General features: G+C 41.0%; 1 protein-coding gene across 5 annotated transcripts in view; it reads left to right on the top strand.

Moving 5' to 3' along the window:
- The window catches only part of RBFOX1 (RNA binding fox-1 homolog 1), a 1,331,074-nt gene that overhangs the window by 1,237,259 nt on the left and 74,051 nt on the right, over positions 1–19,764 (top strand). Inside the window, exon 12 of one of the 5 annotated variants that reach the window (XM_040356987.1) lies at positions 6,177–6,229. The exons of the other annotated variants lie outside the window; for them this stretch is intronic. Within the exon in view, the coding sequence (XP_040212921.1) occupies positions 6,177–6,229 (53 nt within the window). The remainder of the gene's footprint in view (positions 1–6,176; positions 6,230–19,764) is intronic. 5 annotated transcript variants of the gene reach the window in all.

Genomic DNA, 19,764 nt, shown 5'->3' with positions numbered 1-19,764 from the left:
GAGGCATTGGGCATCGGCTATCACCTGTACGTTGATGGAATGCCAATGCTTTCGATTGCTCTGTGGCACGGGGGGCTGTAGTGCCACATGTGTGCAATCAATGGCCCCCACGATGCGTGGGAATCCTGCAAACATGAAGAAATCCTGCATTGCCTTCTGCCGCAGATGCTCATGGGTGGGTCTGATGAAGTGGTGGGACATGCATCTGAGGATTGCGGGGACAACCTGGTGCACGCATCTGCTCATGGTGGATTGTGACATCCCAGCCACAACTCCACTTGTACGGTGAAAAGATCCACTTGCATGAAAATGCAGTGTGATGCTGGTGATGTCATCATGCAGGGTTGTGGCTAATTCTAGGATGGCATCAGGGCTGAATCTGAAGATGCGATACACCTCTGAATCACCCATGCCAAAGACGTCCATGCGCGTGCGGTGTATCCTCTCTTGTGCCCTCCTACGAGTCGGTGGACCCATTAGTAGTGCTAGGACCACGGCTGCCCCTGGCATGTTGGCACACAGATGTGTTGTCCTGCAAGTGGAGTTGCTCAGCTTGCTCAGCTCGTCTGTAACGTTGCTGCTGTAGCTGCTCTCCAGATGACCTGTGTACGTCTGGTGCAAAGATAAACCAGCTTTTTGATGGAAGAACTTTAGGCCGGACGTACGACTTACGCGCACTGCGCATAGCCTGCGTCGGGCGCACAAACATGCGTGAATCGGCGTATCTCCCTCATTTGCATATTTGAATAGGAAATCAATGTGAGCGCAAGATGTGTCGAGCGTAAATATGCGCCCACGACACTCCGGCGTAGGAAAGTGTAGTCGGTCGGAGGAAGCCTATTTTCAGGCGTATTTCGTTCTGTGGGTACGGCGTAAGTCTTTCTGAATCTGGCTACAAAACACCATCAGTAACTCATCAGCAAAGAAACAATCTACCCAATGGATCCACGTATTTAAAGTATTTTTATAAGACTTTTACATGTGTACATGCTTGCTCATTAATTTTAGATTAGAATCATATACCCTAGTTACAACAAATATGCCTAACTGCTTTGCAATTGTTAGGATATGATATCAATCTCAAACTGCTTTCTTTGAGATTGAAATGAGCAGAGACTGTTCATATAGCTTGGTAAATAATGTGCATAACATGTGCAAATGATTAGGTTACTGAATTGAACACAGCTGCTCCTCATTTACTCCAAAGTGAGCAGTCACATTACAAAGTGAGTATTCACTTTTCTAAATGAGCAATCCCTGATTCTTTACTAAATCTACCCATATGTTCAGATCATTACAAGGAGCATTAAAGCAGTAGTAATGCACTATATAAACCATATGATGTAATATGGGCCTAAGTGAATAGGGAAAAAAGGGTAAAGTTCAGTCATTTAGAGACTAAATGGAACGAGGCTCAAAATCACAAGAATTGAGTCCAGGTAAAAACAAGCTTCTAAAATGCACCTAAAGATGATTGCTGCTCCTCTGAATCAGGTCTTAAGAACCCTAATGCACATATTAAAAACTAACAGAAGAGGACATCACTAGAGTTGAGCGAACCCGAACTGTAAAGTTCGGGTTTGGTACGGACTTTGGATTTTTCCCGAACCCGGACCCGAACCCGAATAATTGCTGAAAGTTCGGGTCCAGGTTCGGAGTTCGGGGAAAAAAAATTGATGTTGAGGGCATGTGGCCTGGTGCGGTTCAGGAGAGGGGGGGGCCGCACTCTGTCCCCCCCTCTTTTCTGCGGCCGGCCAGGTCAACATGCTCGGATAAGGGGTCTGGTGTGGATTTTAGGGGGAACTCTACGTCATTTTTTTTTAATTTGGGGTGGAGTTCCCCTTAAAATCCACACCAGACCTGAAGGGTCTGGTTATGGATATTTACGGGGAACCCTACGTAATTTTTTTTTAAATTGACAGCGGGGTTCCCCTTAATATCCATACCAGACCTAAAGGGTCTGGTTATTTAATTTGCGGGGACCTCCGCCCTTTTTTTTTTTTTATAAAAGTCCGTGTCCCATTGACTACAATGGGGTACGGTGTTCGGGTTCGGGTTCGGGTTCCCAAACACAAACTTTTTTTTTAAAGTTCGGGTTCGGGTCCGAACCTGAACATCCAGGTGTCCGCTCAACTCTAGACATCACCATTTAAGTGTAAGCCATATGTAAAATGTATATGAGACGAGTAAAATTGTACTTACTGCATTATTTATTGGATTAGCCTATTACCAAATCTAAGTAAAAAAACCCCAGTGGAGTGACTTTTGAAAGCTGGGAGGCAGCTGATAAGAGCAGAGTTTCACCTAGAACGTGCTGGCAATGGGAGGGTGGTAGGCTGGATTGCAAGCTCCTTTCAGTGTAGCTGGGTGGTGGCTTGGTCAAGTTCAGCTCCACACAGGGATCTTAAGGGATGATGTCACTATATTGATGGGGGCAGGCCCGGACTGGGACGAAAAATAGGCCCGGGCATTTTAGAATGAGCAGCCAACTTTTCCAGGGCGGGGGGAAGGGGGGTCAGAGATGTTGGTAGACATTCACGGGGGTGGATGGTGTCGGTCCTCCACACTGTAATGTGCAGGAACACTGTAATATAAAGGGGACTGTAGTGCCCTTTTACAGTGCAGTCCCCTTTATATTACAGTGTCCTAGTCCTATTGTGTCCATAAAATTCTAGTACTGTCTGTCTCCTATTGTGCCCACACTGCTCAGTGACACTGACCTGCTCTCTCTGGTGCTCCTGAACAGCATGGCACTCTCTTTTGGTGGCGCGGTACAGCATGGCTCTCTCTCTGGTGGTGCGGTACAGCGTGTCTCTTTCTCTTTGGTGGTGCGGTACAGCGTGGCTCTCTCTCTGGTGGTGCGGTACAGCGTGGCTCTCTCTCTCTGGTGGTGCGGTGCAGCATGGCTCTCTCTCTGGTGGTGCGGTGCAGCGTGGCTCTCTCTCTCTGGTGGTGCGGTACAGCATGGCACTCTCTCTGGTGGTACGGTACATCATGGCACTCTTCCTAGTGGTACGGTACAGCGTGGCGCTCTTTCTGTAGTTACGGTACAGCATGGCTCTCTCTGGTGGTATGGTACAGTGTGGATCTTTCTCTGGTGGTATGGTACAGTGTGGCTCTCTCTCTCTGGTTGGGTGGGTACAGCGTGGCTCTATCTGGTGGTGCTGGGGCTATTAGTTCCCCAGCACAGTCCTCTTTCTTTTTCCTGTAGTACCTGCTTGTTTCTGGGTTTTCTCTCCTCCCCCCAGCAGAGTGCATGCTGGGGACTGTAGCCGTCTCCCTGCTGACATTAATTGGGCCTCCTATCTCTGGGACTACATTTCCCATGATGCCCCACTAGTTATTTCTGATTGGAGCTCCGTTGTAGCCAATTGGGAGAGAAGCAGGAAGTTTTCTTTTCTCGTGCTGCCGACAAGCCCGACATGAGAGAGGAGGGGGGGTCGGGGGACATCCTGACAGCGCCTGCAGCTCCCCCTTACCCCACTGTGCGGATGGACACCCATGGCTGGATGAGGAGCAGTCCGTAGGGGCTGAGAGCAGAGCCGTCAGCGCGGCTCTGAGGCTGAGCTGTGTGTGAGAGACACACAGCTCAGCCCATGCAGACACTAGTTCCGCCGGAGAAGGCCAGGCACGGCCGCATAGCGGGAGGCGAGCGGCGGCCGTGACCTGTGTTAACCCTGTCCAGGCCACGATCGCCGCTTACCTCCCGCTGTGCGGCCTGATCATCATGGCGGCCTCGGCGGCCCACCGGGCATATGCCCGGTCTGCCCTATGGCCAGTCTGGGCTTGGATGGGGGTGTGGCTACATGTTTTTGGGCTGGCCATGTCCCTTTAACAAGCCAAAAGGGAGTTTCTTCTTCTTATCTTGATAAAGTGGTTCTTCAAGCCCTGAAACAGGTAGCCATGCCCCCATGGAAGTAGTGATGTCATCGCCAAAGATCACCAAGTGGCACCTATCTTGACCAATCTGCTGTAATGATACCAGAAGCCCAGCTACTCTAAAGGGAGCTTGCATTCCAGCATGACAGCTACCATCTTCCCCTCTCTAGCACCTTTCAGGTGCAATTCTGCTCTTACCAGCCGCCTCCCTGCCGATCTCTACCTGTTATGCTGATCTCATTAATAGTGCAGTAAGTGCAATTTTACTTATCTAAAATATCTAACTGGGCATGTAATGATCAATATGTACAAACATATGCAACTCCAAATTATATTTGGAAAGAATTTTCTAAAACATTACCATATCTTGATCAAGTTATTTCAATCCAGCAGATCTATGTTACATATTTCACTTTAAAAACTGAAAAAAGACTGCACATTTTATTTAAGTCGGCATGCTTTATCTGCTTTTTATGTGTTTTTTCATGCATTGTGGTCTTTTTCTGACATGTATGAGATTCATTTTATCTTATTTTTCTGTATGCATTGCTTAGTGGTTAGGGTAATTTGTGTGCATTAAAACACATGTAGAGTATTTCTGTTTACAGTGCAGTATCATCCATCCTTGTAAAAAAAAAAAGTTTTATGAAAACCACCAAAAATTCAGCAAGCATTTTTTTTTCAATCACATTACTCAAATACATAAATAATAACTGTGTCATTAAAATTGTTCAAACAGTTCCATGAGCTTTAGGGTCAAAACTATAACTAATGCCGTGTACACACGATCGGTTTTTAAAAGTCCATCGGTGTAAAAAAATAGAACATGTTTTAAATTTTTCCAATGACAAAAAAAGTATAGTAAATCTTGATTGTCTGTGTGGAACGCCATCGGAGAAAAATCCACGCAATATCAGAATCATGTTGACGCATGCTCGGAAGCATTGAACTTAATTTTTTTCGGCTCCTCGTAGTGTTTTACGTCACCGTGTTTTGGCACGGTCAGAATTTAGTCTGAGGCCTCGTACACACGACCGAGTTTCTCGGCAAAAACCAGCAAGAAGCTTGCTGGTTTTTTTTTTTTTGCCGAGGAAACCGGTCGTGTGCACACTTTTCAACGAGGAAACCGCCAAGGATCTTGTCGGGCCAAAAAGTCTTCTTTTTCCCCGACGGCAATGGGAAAAGTTGGCTCGCCGAGATCCTCGGTGGCTTCACAAGGAACTCGACGAGCAAAACGATGTGTTTTGCCCGTCGAGTTTCTCGGCCGTGTGTACGAGGCCTGATAATGTGTATATAAGACTGATGAAAGTCAGCTTCATCGGAATTCCGACAAAAAAATCCATCGGATTATACCATCAGAAATCCGATCGCGGCATTAAGCTTAGAGTAGACACTAAAAGATGCATCCAACAGAGAAATCAAAGACACCTTGTGTTGGCTTCTGTAGGTTGGTGGATCTATAAACTCAGGTAAAAAGATTTCAATGCCAGATTCTCCATAAAGATATTAGAATCCAGTAGGTAATTCAATTTGCCTGCATTCAGGAATCCAAAATACCAATTTTGAGGCTACTGACACTTTTTATACATTTAATTATGTTAATTTAGGATGCCCTGCTTGTAGGACAGGACCCAAAATGGGTTCCCATAATTAATGCTTATGGGTCCCAATTTATATGATATGCTATTATTATTTTATTATTATTATTATTATTATTATTATTATTATTATTATTATTATTATTATTATTTTGCAGTGCCATAGATATGGCATTTGTTGACAGATTTTGGGCATCTTTGTGATTAATGCTTGTAATATTAATCTATAGCATGCAATGTATGCACATATACAAATGTCAGTGTAAAACAGCATAGTCAAAATGTTCATATTTAACATGATATTTAGTTGAAGTATATTATTTCACATCTATATATTACATTCTAGAACATGTGGTTTACATTAGCCATATCATATAATACCTCCTATAAATCACAATAAGAAACAGAGGCTTTGAGTTACCCTTATAAAAATACATGTCTTAACTTGAACATTCTATGGCCTTGAAGCACTTTGTGATAAAATCGTCTGTCATTCATTTTAAGCTTAATACCCTGTAACCATTCTTACTGGCAATACTTACATATTCTTTAGAACTAAAATATGTCACCGTGTGTTCCCTCCACATTATTTAAAATTAGATTTTTTCCCAATGTCCCATCTATACATATCAACTCAACTGGCAACTACAACATTTTCTAGTCAGCAAGCAGAATTGTGAATTTTATCTTCTTTTACAGAAATCAATTCGTCTTCGTTGCAGCAGATGAAATTTCTTGTAACTCCTCTTCAGGTAACAACCATCGATACTTCTTAATGCATCCATCCAGGTCTCAATATCCTTTTGTACACAAACTCCAGTTAATCACTTTAGAATGCTCAGTTGGAATCAAATTATCAGTCTTGGTTTCATAGAATGAATGAGAAGCCTATGGGCTTTATTACAAATCTTAGGCAATCTCACCGACTATGCTGCTTTATGTGCAGCTTCAGTTTCACTTGATGCATTGAGCTTAAATTGAAAAAAATAAATAAAGAAAATCTTCCTTTATTATAGGAATATGTGAAGAGGAGTAACTTAATGCCATATTCCTAAACCATGACAATCAAATATTTGAATAGATAAATGGCTATCCTTTAGCAAGAAAAGTCCATGTTGTTTTCTATTTTGTGCATTTTCAACTACATTCCATCTATTTTCTTTCTTAGGGACAGACTTGTATATTATTTCACATAAGTGATATTGAGAATTGCATGTTTCTCCCATCACTTGTGCATGATTTGACTGTAAGTCTGTTGTTCTGATTTATATATATATATATATATATTATATATATATATATATATATATATATATATATATATATATATATATATATATATATATATATATATATATATATATATATATATATATATATATATATATATATATATTGTGTGTTTAAGCAGTGTAACAAAAGCTCTGTTTGACAATGTATGACAACAATAACACAATTTAAAGATTTAAAGCAAACATGGGTTAAAGAAGAACATATATGCAGTTTTGATGTATTATGGAAACTTCTGTCAGATTATTTTGCAACATAATTACCTTTGTTCAGGTTTAAAAATGAGAATATTTTTCAGCTCCTTATACAGTACATGTTCTATACAGTATATATTTGAAGAATATGAATTAGGCCTGTGTCACTTAATCCAGTATTCAGAATAATCTGGAATATATGCAAAGATATTGGGTTTGGTTGCTCATCTCTGTTTACAGTTAATTATTACAGCTTAATATGTGAACATAATTTGAACTCTTTAAGTTTGTGAACTTATGGTATTTCTTCACTTTTGTTGTAAATTATACACTTACACTTTTCTTGCAGCCTTTGAAACAATGACATTTACTAAATAGAAGTCCTCTGTTAGCAAAATGACCTAGCTCTCAGTTTTTTTTCCCTTTCAACACTTTTAGTTTATGCTCTTCAACGGGCTAAATGAGTAGCCAGTTTGTGTAGAGTAGCTTGTTCAGCGCATCTTCAGATGTCCATACAGAGCCAAGAGACTACAAGCCATACTGCTAAAAACAGTTAAGATAGCATACATCTGTGCTTCAGCAGCAGCAGTGTAAGTGCTTTTAAGCAGTTTGTAGCATTTTAGTAGATTTCCTCTTGATCACCATGTTAGGGTCTTCATCTCATTAAGATGAGTGCAAGTGTGTCTTATAATTTGTAATGGAAGATTCTCATGTAGAGGCAATCATGGTTGGCTTTATGCTTGATGACTGCTGGAACAGCCATCCATTTGCAGTACCTAATTATTCACATAGAAAACTAATTTCAAACCTTTTTTTACTTTTACAACCCTGCTCTCTGTTGCTCTATGGAATTTCATGCACCAAACATAGTTGGAAAAGATCCAGATAAAAACCAATTGCACTTCTCTAGAAGATAATTAATTTACAACCTTTTGGGCTTTCTCCAAAGCTATATTAATGTCACCTTAAACAAAAAATATTAACTATTAGGGAAAATACTTAGTTTGTTTGTTTTGGTAACCCCTATTTACCTGAAAACATGTTGCTTTTCTCTTACTCCTATAAGAGAAAAGATGTTTTTTTATACAAAACCACTAACGTTCAAGAGAATAATGTCTTCAATGTCATCTAGCCAGACACTCCAGCCTGACCCACACTATAAGATACAAAATAGTCTGCTTCTGAATTTTTCACAAACTTTCTGATTAAAATTAACAGGAGCTTACTTAATTAACACCTGTAGATATTTTGTTTAACCACGTACTTACTGGGCACTTAAACCTCCTTCCTGCTCAGACCAATTTTCAGCTTTCAACGCTGACACACTTTGAATGACAATTGCGTGGTCATACAACACTTTACCCAAATTAAATTGTTATCATTTTTTCCCACAAATAGAGCTTTCTTTTGGTGGTATTTGATCATCTCTGCGGTTTTAATTTTTTTGCGCTATAAACAAAAAACTGTTTTTTTTTAAAAAAACACAATATTTTTTTACTTTTTGCTATAATAATAACCCAATTGTTTAGGCCGATACGTATTTGTCTACATATTCTTGGTAAAAAAAATCACAATGAGCATATTGATTAAAGCAACAAAAAAGGAAAAACCGGGCTGACTCAAAATTAAGTACATGATACTAAAGGCAGCAGCTTAAGTGGGATAAGCACAAAACAACAATAAATATGGCTATGGCCCAGCCACGGCCTTTAATCTCTGGGATAGATAGGACACCAGGATGGATTCACACAGGGTAGTAATTCCGGGTCCTATCTGTCCCGGAGATTAAAGGCCGCGGCTGGGCCATAGCCGACTGACATATTGGGCTTGCCCTCTGGTAAGCGGCCATTAAATTCGGTGGTGGGATTCTCACTCAATTGTTGATTGCTTATGGTGTCACTGCGGTGTTGTTTAATCAATATTTAGAAGGCCAGCAGATGATATGGACTGATGTTTGGTGTTTTTCTCTGATAGTAAAATACCCAGTAGATTTATCCTTCATGCTTATTGTTTAATATTTTAAATTCATGGCGCAGTTTCTTTTTATTTAAGCATATATTGATTAGTTTGGGCAAAAGTTTTAGCACCTACAAAATAGGGGATAGATTTATGACTTTTTTTTTTACTAGTAATGGCGGCGATCTGCGATTTTTGTCAGGCCTGCGATATTGCGGCGGACATATGGGACACTTTTGATACTATTTTGGGACCATTCACATTTATACAGCAAAACAATGCTATAAATATGCACTGATTACTGTATAACTGTGACTGGCAGGGAAGGGGTTAACACTAGGGGCGGTCAAGGGGTTAAATGTGTTCCCTGGGAGGGATTCTTACTGTGGGGGGAGGGGACTGACTGGGGGAGGTGACCGATCTGTGTCCCTATGTACAAGTGACACATCATCGGTCTCCTCTCTCCCTGACAGGCCTTGGAGCTGTGTTTACACACAGAGCTCCACGTCCTGCCTCTGTAACTGCTGATCGTGAGTACCTGGCTGACATTGCGGCCGCCAGGCACAGCTTTTCCCAGCCGCGCATCCTCGGCGGCGCAGGGGGAATGTAAACAGGGAGTTGAGAGCCGCGCTGTAGACATCTTTCGTCTATAGCGTGGCTCTCAAGTGGTTAAAGTGGATCTTTACTGCATCTGGGCACCACAAACCAAAAGCACAATTTTATTCATTTTTATTGTTCAAAGCAACTGCCCCATCCGTCCACGCCTCTATGCTTTATTTTATTGAGAAATGACTTTAAAAACACACCTTAGCTTTTCTGGCTGTGGCCATCTTGAGTAATGGGCAAATGATTCATGTAGCATTTACTTCCTGGAATCTATCTGCCTTTAGCTTAAGCATGCATGCAGGAGAGTGTACTTAGCTGACATAAGAAAACAATTAGGTGCAGGTTTATGAGTGTATACAAGCTAAGAATCCCCCTCTTCTTCTGACCTCCCTTCCTAAAGATACCTGGGATGTATGACCAAAAAGTAAATAATAATAAAAAAAAAGGCTTAGTAAATGAGAAGAAGCTTTACTTTACAATGGATACCCAAGCACACGCAAGGAAAATACAAAAGACTAAATTGCTTGCACATTACTGGATGATGGAAGACAGGAGAGTTCCCTGTCAATTACTAAGCTTTGGAGAAACTGCACTTGCAAATATTTTGTAGCTCTGAGAAATGGTAGGCTTGCAGGCAGGCAAACAGAGGATGAGAAAGTGTGCAAGGAAGCCTAATAATGTCCCCAGGGAGAACTTATCAAAATCAGGTCTAAAAATGGTTGTGCAAATTAGTTGTGCAATATTCTATATTCATAATAAAGAAAAAAATTGACATGGAAATTAACATATAAAAAGTCACACGATTATATTACCTTCAAATGTTTTCTAGTCAGTTGGCTGAGTATTTTTGCTTTGCTTTCTTGATATCTTGAAAATTTGTAAATCCTTAGAAAAGTTTTTACTTTGTGGTGTTTTTAATAAGTTCAGAGTACTTTGATCTTGTTAAAGTTCAGCATTTATTATTGAGGATCATAAATGTTACATTGGTGTGGAGAAATTATTTTAGAAACGCTCTTTCACAGTAAAGAAAACATTGCAACTAAGAGATTGCTGTGCTATCATCTGAGTTGTGTGCCAACTTGAATAAGCATTTTTTTACTGAAGAGTTTAACAAGAAAAAACTTTAAGGTCTTATGTTTTAAGATCTTACATTTTTTAACATACATCTTTGTATGGCCAATTTGCTGAAATTTCTGATATATTATTTCCTATTAAGATTGAATTTGTTGCATCAGCTTTCATTACCATCACATGTAAATGGATAAATGCCAAATATGCAGGATAAAATGGTAAATAACATCTTACTCAAGGTAGAGTGGAAGAAAAGCCTTAACCAGTTCAGCCACGGAAGATTTGGCTTCTTATTGACCAGACCATTTTTTGCACGGTCGTGCGACGCTGTACCCAAACAAAAATGACGTCCTCTTTTTCCCATAAATGGAATTTTGAAAAAAAAACACTATCTTTTACTTTTTGCGATAATACATATCCCAATTTAAAAAAAAATGTTCCTCAGTTTAGGCCGATACGTATTCTTCTACATATTTTTGGTAAAAAAGAAATCACAATAAGCGTATATTGATGCAAAAGTTATAGCGTCTACAAAATAGGGGATAGATTTATGCCTTTTTTTTTTATTATTATTTTTTTTACTAAGAATTGTGGCGATCAGCGATTTTTATCGGGACTGCGATATTGCGGAGGACAGATCGGACACTTTTGACACATTTTTGGGACCAGTGACAATTATACAGTGATCAGTGCTATAAAATGCACTGATCACTGTATAAATAACACTGGCAGTGAAGGGGTTAACACTAGGGGTGATCAAGGGGTTAACTGTGTTCTCTAGTGTGTGTTCTAACTGTGGGCGGATGGGACTGACTAGGAGAGATGACAAATCGGTGTTCATAATCAGAATGAACACACAATCAGTCTCCTCTCCCCTGAGAGAACCAGGATCTATGTGTTTATACACACAGATCCCTGTTCTCACTCTGTCATGAGAGATTGCGGGTGCCCGGCTGTCATCGCCCCCTAGTGGCCAAAAGGCGAAGCAATGTAAGGTGAGTGAGTGAGTGGGAAACTTATATAGCGCAACACATGCAAACTAAATGTTCGCCTAAATGTGCGCCTCTGGGCGCTTGGAATCCAATTTCTGAGCGAGACTTTTTGCCCTCAGAAGAGATAGGTTTTAATTTTTCCTCTGAAGGCCAAGTGATTCACCTCCAATCAGATGCAGGTTGGTAAAGTGTTCCACAGTCTGGGTCCTTGGACTGCAAATCTCTGTTCTCCTTTGGACTTGTATCTGGCTTTGGGTATCTGGAGTAGATTTTGGTTGGTGGATCGCAGAACGCGATTGGGGTTGTGAGCTTTTAGTTTTTCGCATAGATATTGTGGGGTAACTTTGCTTTGCCTAGGGGAGCCAACCTGCCACAGTAAATCTGCGGTGGCTGGTCCTAAAGTGGTTAAAAAGGATATGCACGCTTAAAGTGGTTGTAAACCCTTGAAAAAAAACACCTGCAAGACCGGCCACAGACATCTCTTCACAGATACCCGGAAGGTTACTTTTGGGTACCGCCGCTCCGGCACTGTGATTGGCTGGAGCGGCGATGACATCACTCACTGGGGTTTTTTCGGCTCCTGCACCGTTGTCTATGGTGCGCATGCGCCGTAGACAACGGTGTATACCTATTGGCAAATATCTCCTAAACCATGTAGGTTTAGGAGATATTGCAAACACCTACAGGTAAGCCTTAATCTAGGCTTACCTGTAGGTGTAACTTCCGGGTGGGGGTTTACAACCACTTTAATTCTGTTTTCATGAAGTAAAAGAAACTTACAGATCCCTACATCAACACAAACAATATAGATGCAGGGATCTCTCCCACTGTTTTATTGAATTCTGACAGTGGAAATTCCCCACCCTGAGATAGCATGCTTGAGAATACATCTTCTTTAAATGAAACCTGCAATTGACCCCCTTTCTGAAAATGTTAGCTTTTATAGTGCTTAGGGGCAGCTTATGCATTTTCTACTTTAATATGCAAATGACCTGGGCACATATAGATGTAGTGTTTACATATCTCTCTACAAAGCTTTGAGTGCTATGTATTTTTGATGCTCTGTTCCTCTGTTATCAGCATGCTGACACAAGATAAAAGCAGCAGGAAATTTGTGTTGGTGAGGGAACTTAAAGATATATAATCCAAGAGCTTGTCTATTCAGACTGAGCTCTGCAAGTTTCTTCATTACTCTGCCTATGTGGAGGGGGGATGTGTGCCTTTCCTCCAATCAGCTTTCACACAGTGTATGCCCAAACTCCACACACACTGCTAAATAAGGAACAGATATGTAACATGATGTGCAATTTCTAAATAATGTAGAAAGGGGAAGACAGCAAATATACAGAATGCCTCCAGGTTGCCATATTCCATTTTTTAATAACAATACATTTCTGAATATATTGTGTCACAATTATTTATATTATATTATTATTATTATTATTATTTATATTATTTTTTTATATGCAATATTTTTTCACACAAAAATTTAGTTACCCTTTAAATTACCCTTTAAGCAACATATCTAGGTCACTTTCTTTCCCCTAGCCGACAGCAACAGATTGATAAGGTCATTTCTCAGCAGAAGTGAATGCTGCATACCTGTTTGGCTCCAAGTGATGCAGTGCAGGAGATTACCAACAGGTATTATAAGGCTTTGTTCACAAGGGCATACCCATGCATCCCCCTTTGGGAAGCACAATCTTAACCCATATGGGATGCACAGGTGCGCTGTGCATTATTGTGCAGGGAATCCTATTAACCTGCCGAACGGTATTCCCGAGTGTGGCTCGGGGTGAGATTTTTGTGCTGCGATCGGTAACCCCGAGCCACACTCGGGTTTGCCTCGCTGGATGCAGAAAGAGGTGACTTACCTTTTCCCTGCGATCCAGCAATGTATTTCCACAGTGCACGGCGGCCGGATGTTCCGCCCGATGCACTGTGTTCCCCTGATTCCCTTCCCTGCGAGCATCACGACGCAGGGGGCGGAACGGGGGGGGGAACGGCGCCAAATTCAAACAGTCAAAAGTAAAAACAAAGTAAAAACACACTGATACAATTGAATTACAGTAAAAAATAACATACAGTGACCTTTGATTGCCCCCAGTGCTTTCTCCAGTGCCCTTGTCTGCAGATTTACTGTACTTGTGTCTGTAAACTGCACAGCGACCATGGCACCAAAAAAGCGCGCCTCTACCTCAAAATCGCTATGCGACCTGCTGGAAAACAGCGACAGCGATACGGATTCCCTCTCAGAGGAGTTGAGTGACAAGCGAAGCGTGGGAAACCCCTGCAAAAATGGTACTGGACAACCAACAAATTATTGGCCACACCTTTTTTTTTAAACCGTCATGTCGGAGTATAGATTTTCACTGATCATTTAGTATTTGCACTTTGCAAATAATGAGGACTTTGATGAGAGTTCTTATCCAGCTCCAAAGCTGAAAAAAAATTGGGAGGTTTACCAGCTTATTTTGCAGAATTTCCAGCGGACCTATATTCCTGAGAGAGACATTACTATTGATGAAAGTCTCATGGCCTACAAAGGTAGACTCAGCTGGATACAGTTCATCGCATCCATGCACGCTCACTTTGCAATAAAGTCATTTATGCTGTGTGAATCCAGCTTTGGGTACATCTGGAACCTAGTCCTGTACACCGGGAAAGGGACCAAATTCTGCCAGCGATTCAGCGGTTTTGGAATGGCAACCGCTTTGGTTGTTTCCTTGATAGAGCCATTGCTGAACCAGGGCTACTGTGTCACCACAGACAATTTTTATACCTCCCCAGAACTATACGAGTTCCTTCTCCTAAATAAGACGGACGCTTATGGGACCGTGAGGCCTAACCGAAGTGACATGCCGTCAGTATTTGCCAACAAAAAGCTCAGGAAAGGAGAAGTAGCTGCATGGCAGAAAGGGAAAATGATGGCACTGAAGTGGCGGGACAAAAAAGACGTGTCACCTCAACCGTAATGGTACATGCCAAAGGTGGAAAGGATGTTATGAAGCCACAGGTTGTGTTGGACTACAACCATACTATGGGAGGTGGGGGCAGAGCTGACCAGGCCATGACCTTTTACCCAGCGATGAGGAAGCAGCAAAAAAATACTATAAAAATATTCCGACATCTTTTGGAACAGTGCCTGTGGAATTCCTTCATTCTGATGAAAAAAAAAAGTGACAGGTCTATGGTCCATGCGGACTTTGTGTGGAAGGTTGCAGAACTAATCTTTCTGAAGCACCAAACGCCAACGGCGGTAAACCGATCTGTACGTCGGGCTTCTGGTGTTGTGAACCCTGAACGACTAACTGGTCGTCACTTTTTGGACCACATTCCACCCACTAAAAACAAAAAACGCACCCACAAGGATGTGTGTGGTTTGCTGCTCCAAGCGCAACGACAACGGAAGATAAATCCGTAAAGAAACGCTTTTCTATTGTCCCGACTGCGACGTTGGACTTTGTGCTGTAACTTGCTTTAAAATTTTTCATACCCGAGACGTTTACTGACTTATGATATTGCACCCTTGTTTGACCCCCAAAAAAATCTGAGTTTTTGAATATATTATTTACTAAAATGTATTGAATAACAAGTATTGTTATTATTAAATTATTATTTGTTATTATTTATTATATTATAATTTATGTTTTTGTGTTTCAAACTTTATCATAGTCTACTAGACTCTGGTTTGGACAGATTTAGGTGAGTTATTCCTAAGAATTACAGTCCTGCAATCTAAAACGCCAAATTTTTATGCAAAATAATGGTACCGCTTTCAGCACCTAAAATCTGAAAGAATCATACCACCAGGGAGGTTAATAAGATGAAGAGTCAGCAATTCAATGCTCACTAATAATAGGTTGCACTGGTTGGTATAATCCCTGAATAAATGTAGTAAGCCAAAATCCAAAAAGAAAAATATGGGACTTTGAATATGCCTTGCCAGTGTCCTATTAACAACGTAGTATTAACATATACATAACAAATAAAAAATAGACACCATTAAGCACTTAAATCGTACATATGAACTGGGCATGTCAGCTTTAGTCTACGTGTTTTGTGAATTTCTTTATTTCCTCAGGGCATTTGGTGGAGTTATTTCTATGTCCAAAGCATGAGATGACACTATTTATTCTGACGATGACAGTAAAACTAAAATATATGACAAATAGGACCAAGTTAAAAAAAAATGGGGTTCTCAGTACATTTTTTAAATATAATCTAAAAATATCAAACTGCCCCAGCTGTAGATATCATATGCTGGCAACCCCAAGATTGTAATTTAACCATCCAGCTATGGTAAGGGGTTTCCACAATATGTTCCTATTAGAAAATGATGCCCATGGTGTGCCATGTGCTACATATAGTCCAAACAGCAATCCTATTTACATCTTTTGAGAAGCAGCAGCTGCATTGACACAACCGCTGGTCCCAGCCATGCAGACATGGGTGCATGTCCCCAAATGCACACTGTCTACGATTGGGGACACGCACCTGCATGCTGTTAAATTGGGACCAGCGGATGTGTTTGTGCAGATGCTATATCCCAGTAAAAATGAATGGGACTGCCTATCTGCAGATGCACAAAGCACTTGTGCATCCTGTGCAAGTGAAAATTACTCTTTGAATGGGTTTACGCATAGATACACCCAGCCCCTAGCTTGATAAATATACCTCTCATGAATGCTTGGGCATTCCAGAGTGTAAATCCATCATCTACCAAATTTTCGTTCTCTTTAAAGTAGTGCAATAAGTGTTGTTCCAATATATCTTTAGTGGCAGTTTCCTATAAAAGAAGTGGATTAACTCTCCAAATTGGAACAGGGTTTGAGGAAAATGTGTCTCTTAATGACAGTATTTTGGATGCATGGTCCAACCACGTAATGTCATTAATGGATGCCAATTCTGTTCTGGAAAGGATCCATTGGTCCACCAGAAAGAGATCTATGCGAGAGTATGTCTTATGCGGTAAAGAAAACAAGGTGAAATCCTTTTCCCCTGCGTGGAGACATCTCCAGGCATCAAATCATTTATGCTGATATATAGTGCTTTGGAGCGTTCGGGTAGTTCTGGTGGGGGAGGAGGTGGAATCAAGTTGTAAGTCCGGGATTATGTTAAAGTCCCCACAGACCACCAGAGCTCCTTTTTGGTGAGACCAAATGTTTCAAAATTTTTTTTGACAAAGCGTATCTGGTTAGGCCTTGTACACACGATCAGTCTAAACCAATGAAAACGGACTGAAAGACTGTTTCATCGGTCTAAACTGAGCGTGTGTGGGCACCATCGGTCAGTTATCCTTCGGTCCAAAAAAACAGAACTTGCTTTAAAATTGAACCGATGGATGCCTAACCGATAGGTCAAAACTGACGGTTAGTATGCAAAAGCATCGGTTAAAAACCCGCGCATGCTCAGAATCAAGTCGACGTTGGAATGAAACAGTATCTCTTATTGCAATAAGAACCCCTTATTTTTTGAGTCCGTATTAACAGTAAAAATGTTTTTTAGCATTCTTTGCGGTGACCTTTTGCCATTCAGGGTCTGCATAGGAGAATTAGCTCTGTTGTCAGGCTCTGGAAGTATCTGCCATTCCATAAGCAGGGACAGGCCTTTATCCAATGAGTCTCTGTTGAAGGTAGGACCCTCTTTGATGATTGTAATTTTAGTTGGGAAGCCCTATCGATAAATAATCTTATGGTTCCTGAGGGCTTTGGTGATTGTAGTGAGGCTCCTTCTTTTCTGGAGGGTATACTGTGATACATTTTTTGCAGATTTTGATGCTGTGAGGGGATACACTCCTTGTAACGCATTGCAAAAATCAACTGCTCATTTACATGATAAAAATAAAGTCTAGTATTACATCTCTTGGGACCTGGTCTGGGAGGTATGCAGGTTTGGGCAGGTGATGGATCCTGTCTATGGTCAAGATCTGTGAGCTCAGGGAGGATTTCTTTAAACAAAGTAGTAGTGTAGTCACGCAGGTCACCTTGCTGGATAGACTCTGGGATCCCTCTATTTTTTAAATTGTTCCTCCTGCTTCTGTCCTCCATATTGGCCATTTTGGTCCTGAGCCCTTCTATTACCTCCTCCTTCTCATCATGTACATCTACCAGATCATTTATCATGCCTGCAAACTCCCCCATCCTACTATCAATGTGCTCCACCCTGGATTCTACTGCCTGTATCTCCTTATTAAATTTGTGCATGCTTGACATCATGTCAGTTTGGATTGAGCTCCTTAGGGACAGCATGTCTTTCAGCACAGTGTCCATAACAGGCTTATCATTCATTGGAAATGACTCAATGCTGTCAGGCAGCTCTCTAGTGTCCTCCCCAGAGTCATTGCAAGGGCAGGCTGTGGGGTTGCATCCAGATCCATCCATCCTGAATTTAGCTTTGGTCTGACAGATTGAGGGGTATTAAGGTTTGATTGCTGCCTGCTGGGAGACCCGCTATGTGTTCTGGTAGATGCGGGTTGTGGATTGTGGGCTGGGGTGAATGTATAGCTGGCGCCATTTTGCCTACCTCCATGTGTCTGCCAGGATACAAAGTCCATCAATTCCCTTTCCTGGTCATGGTCCCCGGTCCTGTGGTGTGTAGATCGCTCTGTTTTTGGGGTAAAAACCCCTCTGGAAAGCCGCTGTAAGCTGCTGGATGTTACTGGGGAAAGGAGCTCAGCTCTCACGCTGCCATCTCGGTCCTTGGCCGGCCACGCCCCCAATTTCTGATAATTTTGTGGAGAGGAGAGGACTAAAAAGATATAACCATGCCAATGGTGCAGCAGAAACATATAGCATATTGAGGAAGGTTTGTGGTCCAGGATGATAGGACAGTCAAAATTAGAAGCTGTGCCCCCCACAGTTATGTAATGCTGGCTGCCTGCATACCGAAAGCAGTGCGGCCAATTTATGGGGCGCTAGACTAATTTTCCTAACAGTGTAGCCGGCGGGGACTCTTTTCATGCTGCCCCCTGCAAAGTGCTGTCCTAGGCCTGGGCCTTGTTGGCCTAGGCCAGGATACAACATTGGATACACCTATGTGAATGAAAACCAATTGTTGAGTTTAAAGCACATTTAAATATACATCTAATTATTTTTAATAAATACATAACTGTATTCACTGGTATCTTTATTTGCTGCCTGGAGTTTAGCTTTAAGCACTGCTACTCATAAATAAGCATGAACAAAACCTGGAAAGTTCTAAAAAAGCAATGTAATACTAATGAAAAAAATGTATTACCAGATGCAAAAAGCTACATGATATTTGAGAAATAATTGCAAATAATCACAAATACTATACATCTGTAAATTCCAAATATTCATGTTCACCAATATGCAATGATTTGCTTACATTTTTACTTGCCTTGGACTTTTTCACATCTTTTAGTGTTACTGCCTGGAATTTAACTTGATTTAATTCTAAATTTACCATTAAATTCTCACAACATACTTAACACTTTGAAAGTGTAAAATATTTGTTTTCTTACTTTGAAAAAAACATTTAACAGTGATGCAGACAATTGTTGCTTATAGTATTCACTGTCAAAGTCTTAAATATTAGTATTAAGAATGTCAGCAATTACAAATCTTTGAACGTATGGATCCTACAGTTTTTTATAATTATTCCAATGAATATTGTTCTATCCCTGTCTGACAGGATGGCATTGGCAACCATTGAGTTAAAAGCAGTTTCCGAGTTTCAATTTGCTAGGCCAATGAAAGATAAACTCCCTTAGGAAGGATTCTGTCTTTTTTTTATATTTCTTTGGAGATGTTGACATCTTTCGGCAACTCGTGACGCGCTGTATGCGCCAGTCGGAAGCATGTCAATCAATTAGGAACGCCCAGTCCCGCAGATTACATACCCGGAAGCCGCGGTGAAAATGTACATAAAACGGTATGTACGGCAAGGATTTAAAAAAAACAGCCTAATGTCATTATGACAACTCGCCTGAATTTAATGTTTAAAATTTTTTTGGAGTGAAACCAAAAACACTATTTAATTATTTTTTTATATTAAAAGCAAACCCCCCCATCCATCCATGTGTCTATGCCTAATTTTGCTGAGAAATCACTTTGAAAAACACATACTAGCATTTCTGACCATGGCCATTTTTTGTAAGGGGAAATGATTCATGTAGTATTTACTTCCTGGAACCCATCTTGCCCTTAGCTCAAG

This window comes from Rana temporaria, chromosome 6, assembly GCF_905171775.1.
Source record: "Rana temporaria chromosome 6, aRanTem1.1, whole genome shotgun sequence".
NCBI lineage: Eukaryota > Metazoa > Chordata > Amphibia > Anura > Ranidae > Rana > Rana temporaria.
Note: the sequence above shows the minus strand (reverse complement) of the source record. Positions and strands in the feature narration are given on the sequence as shown.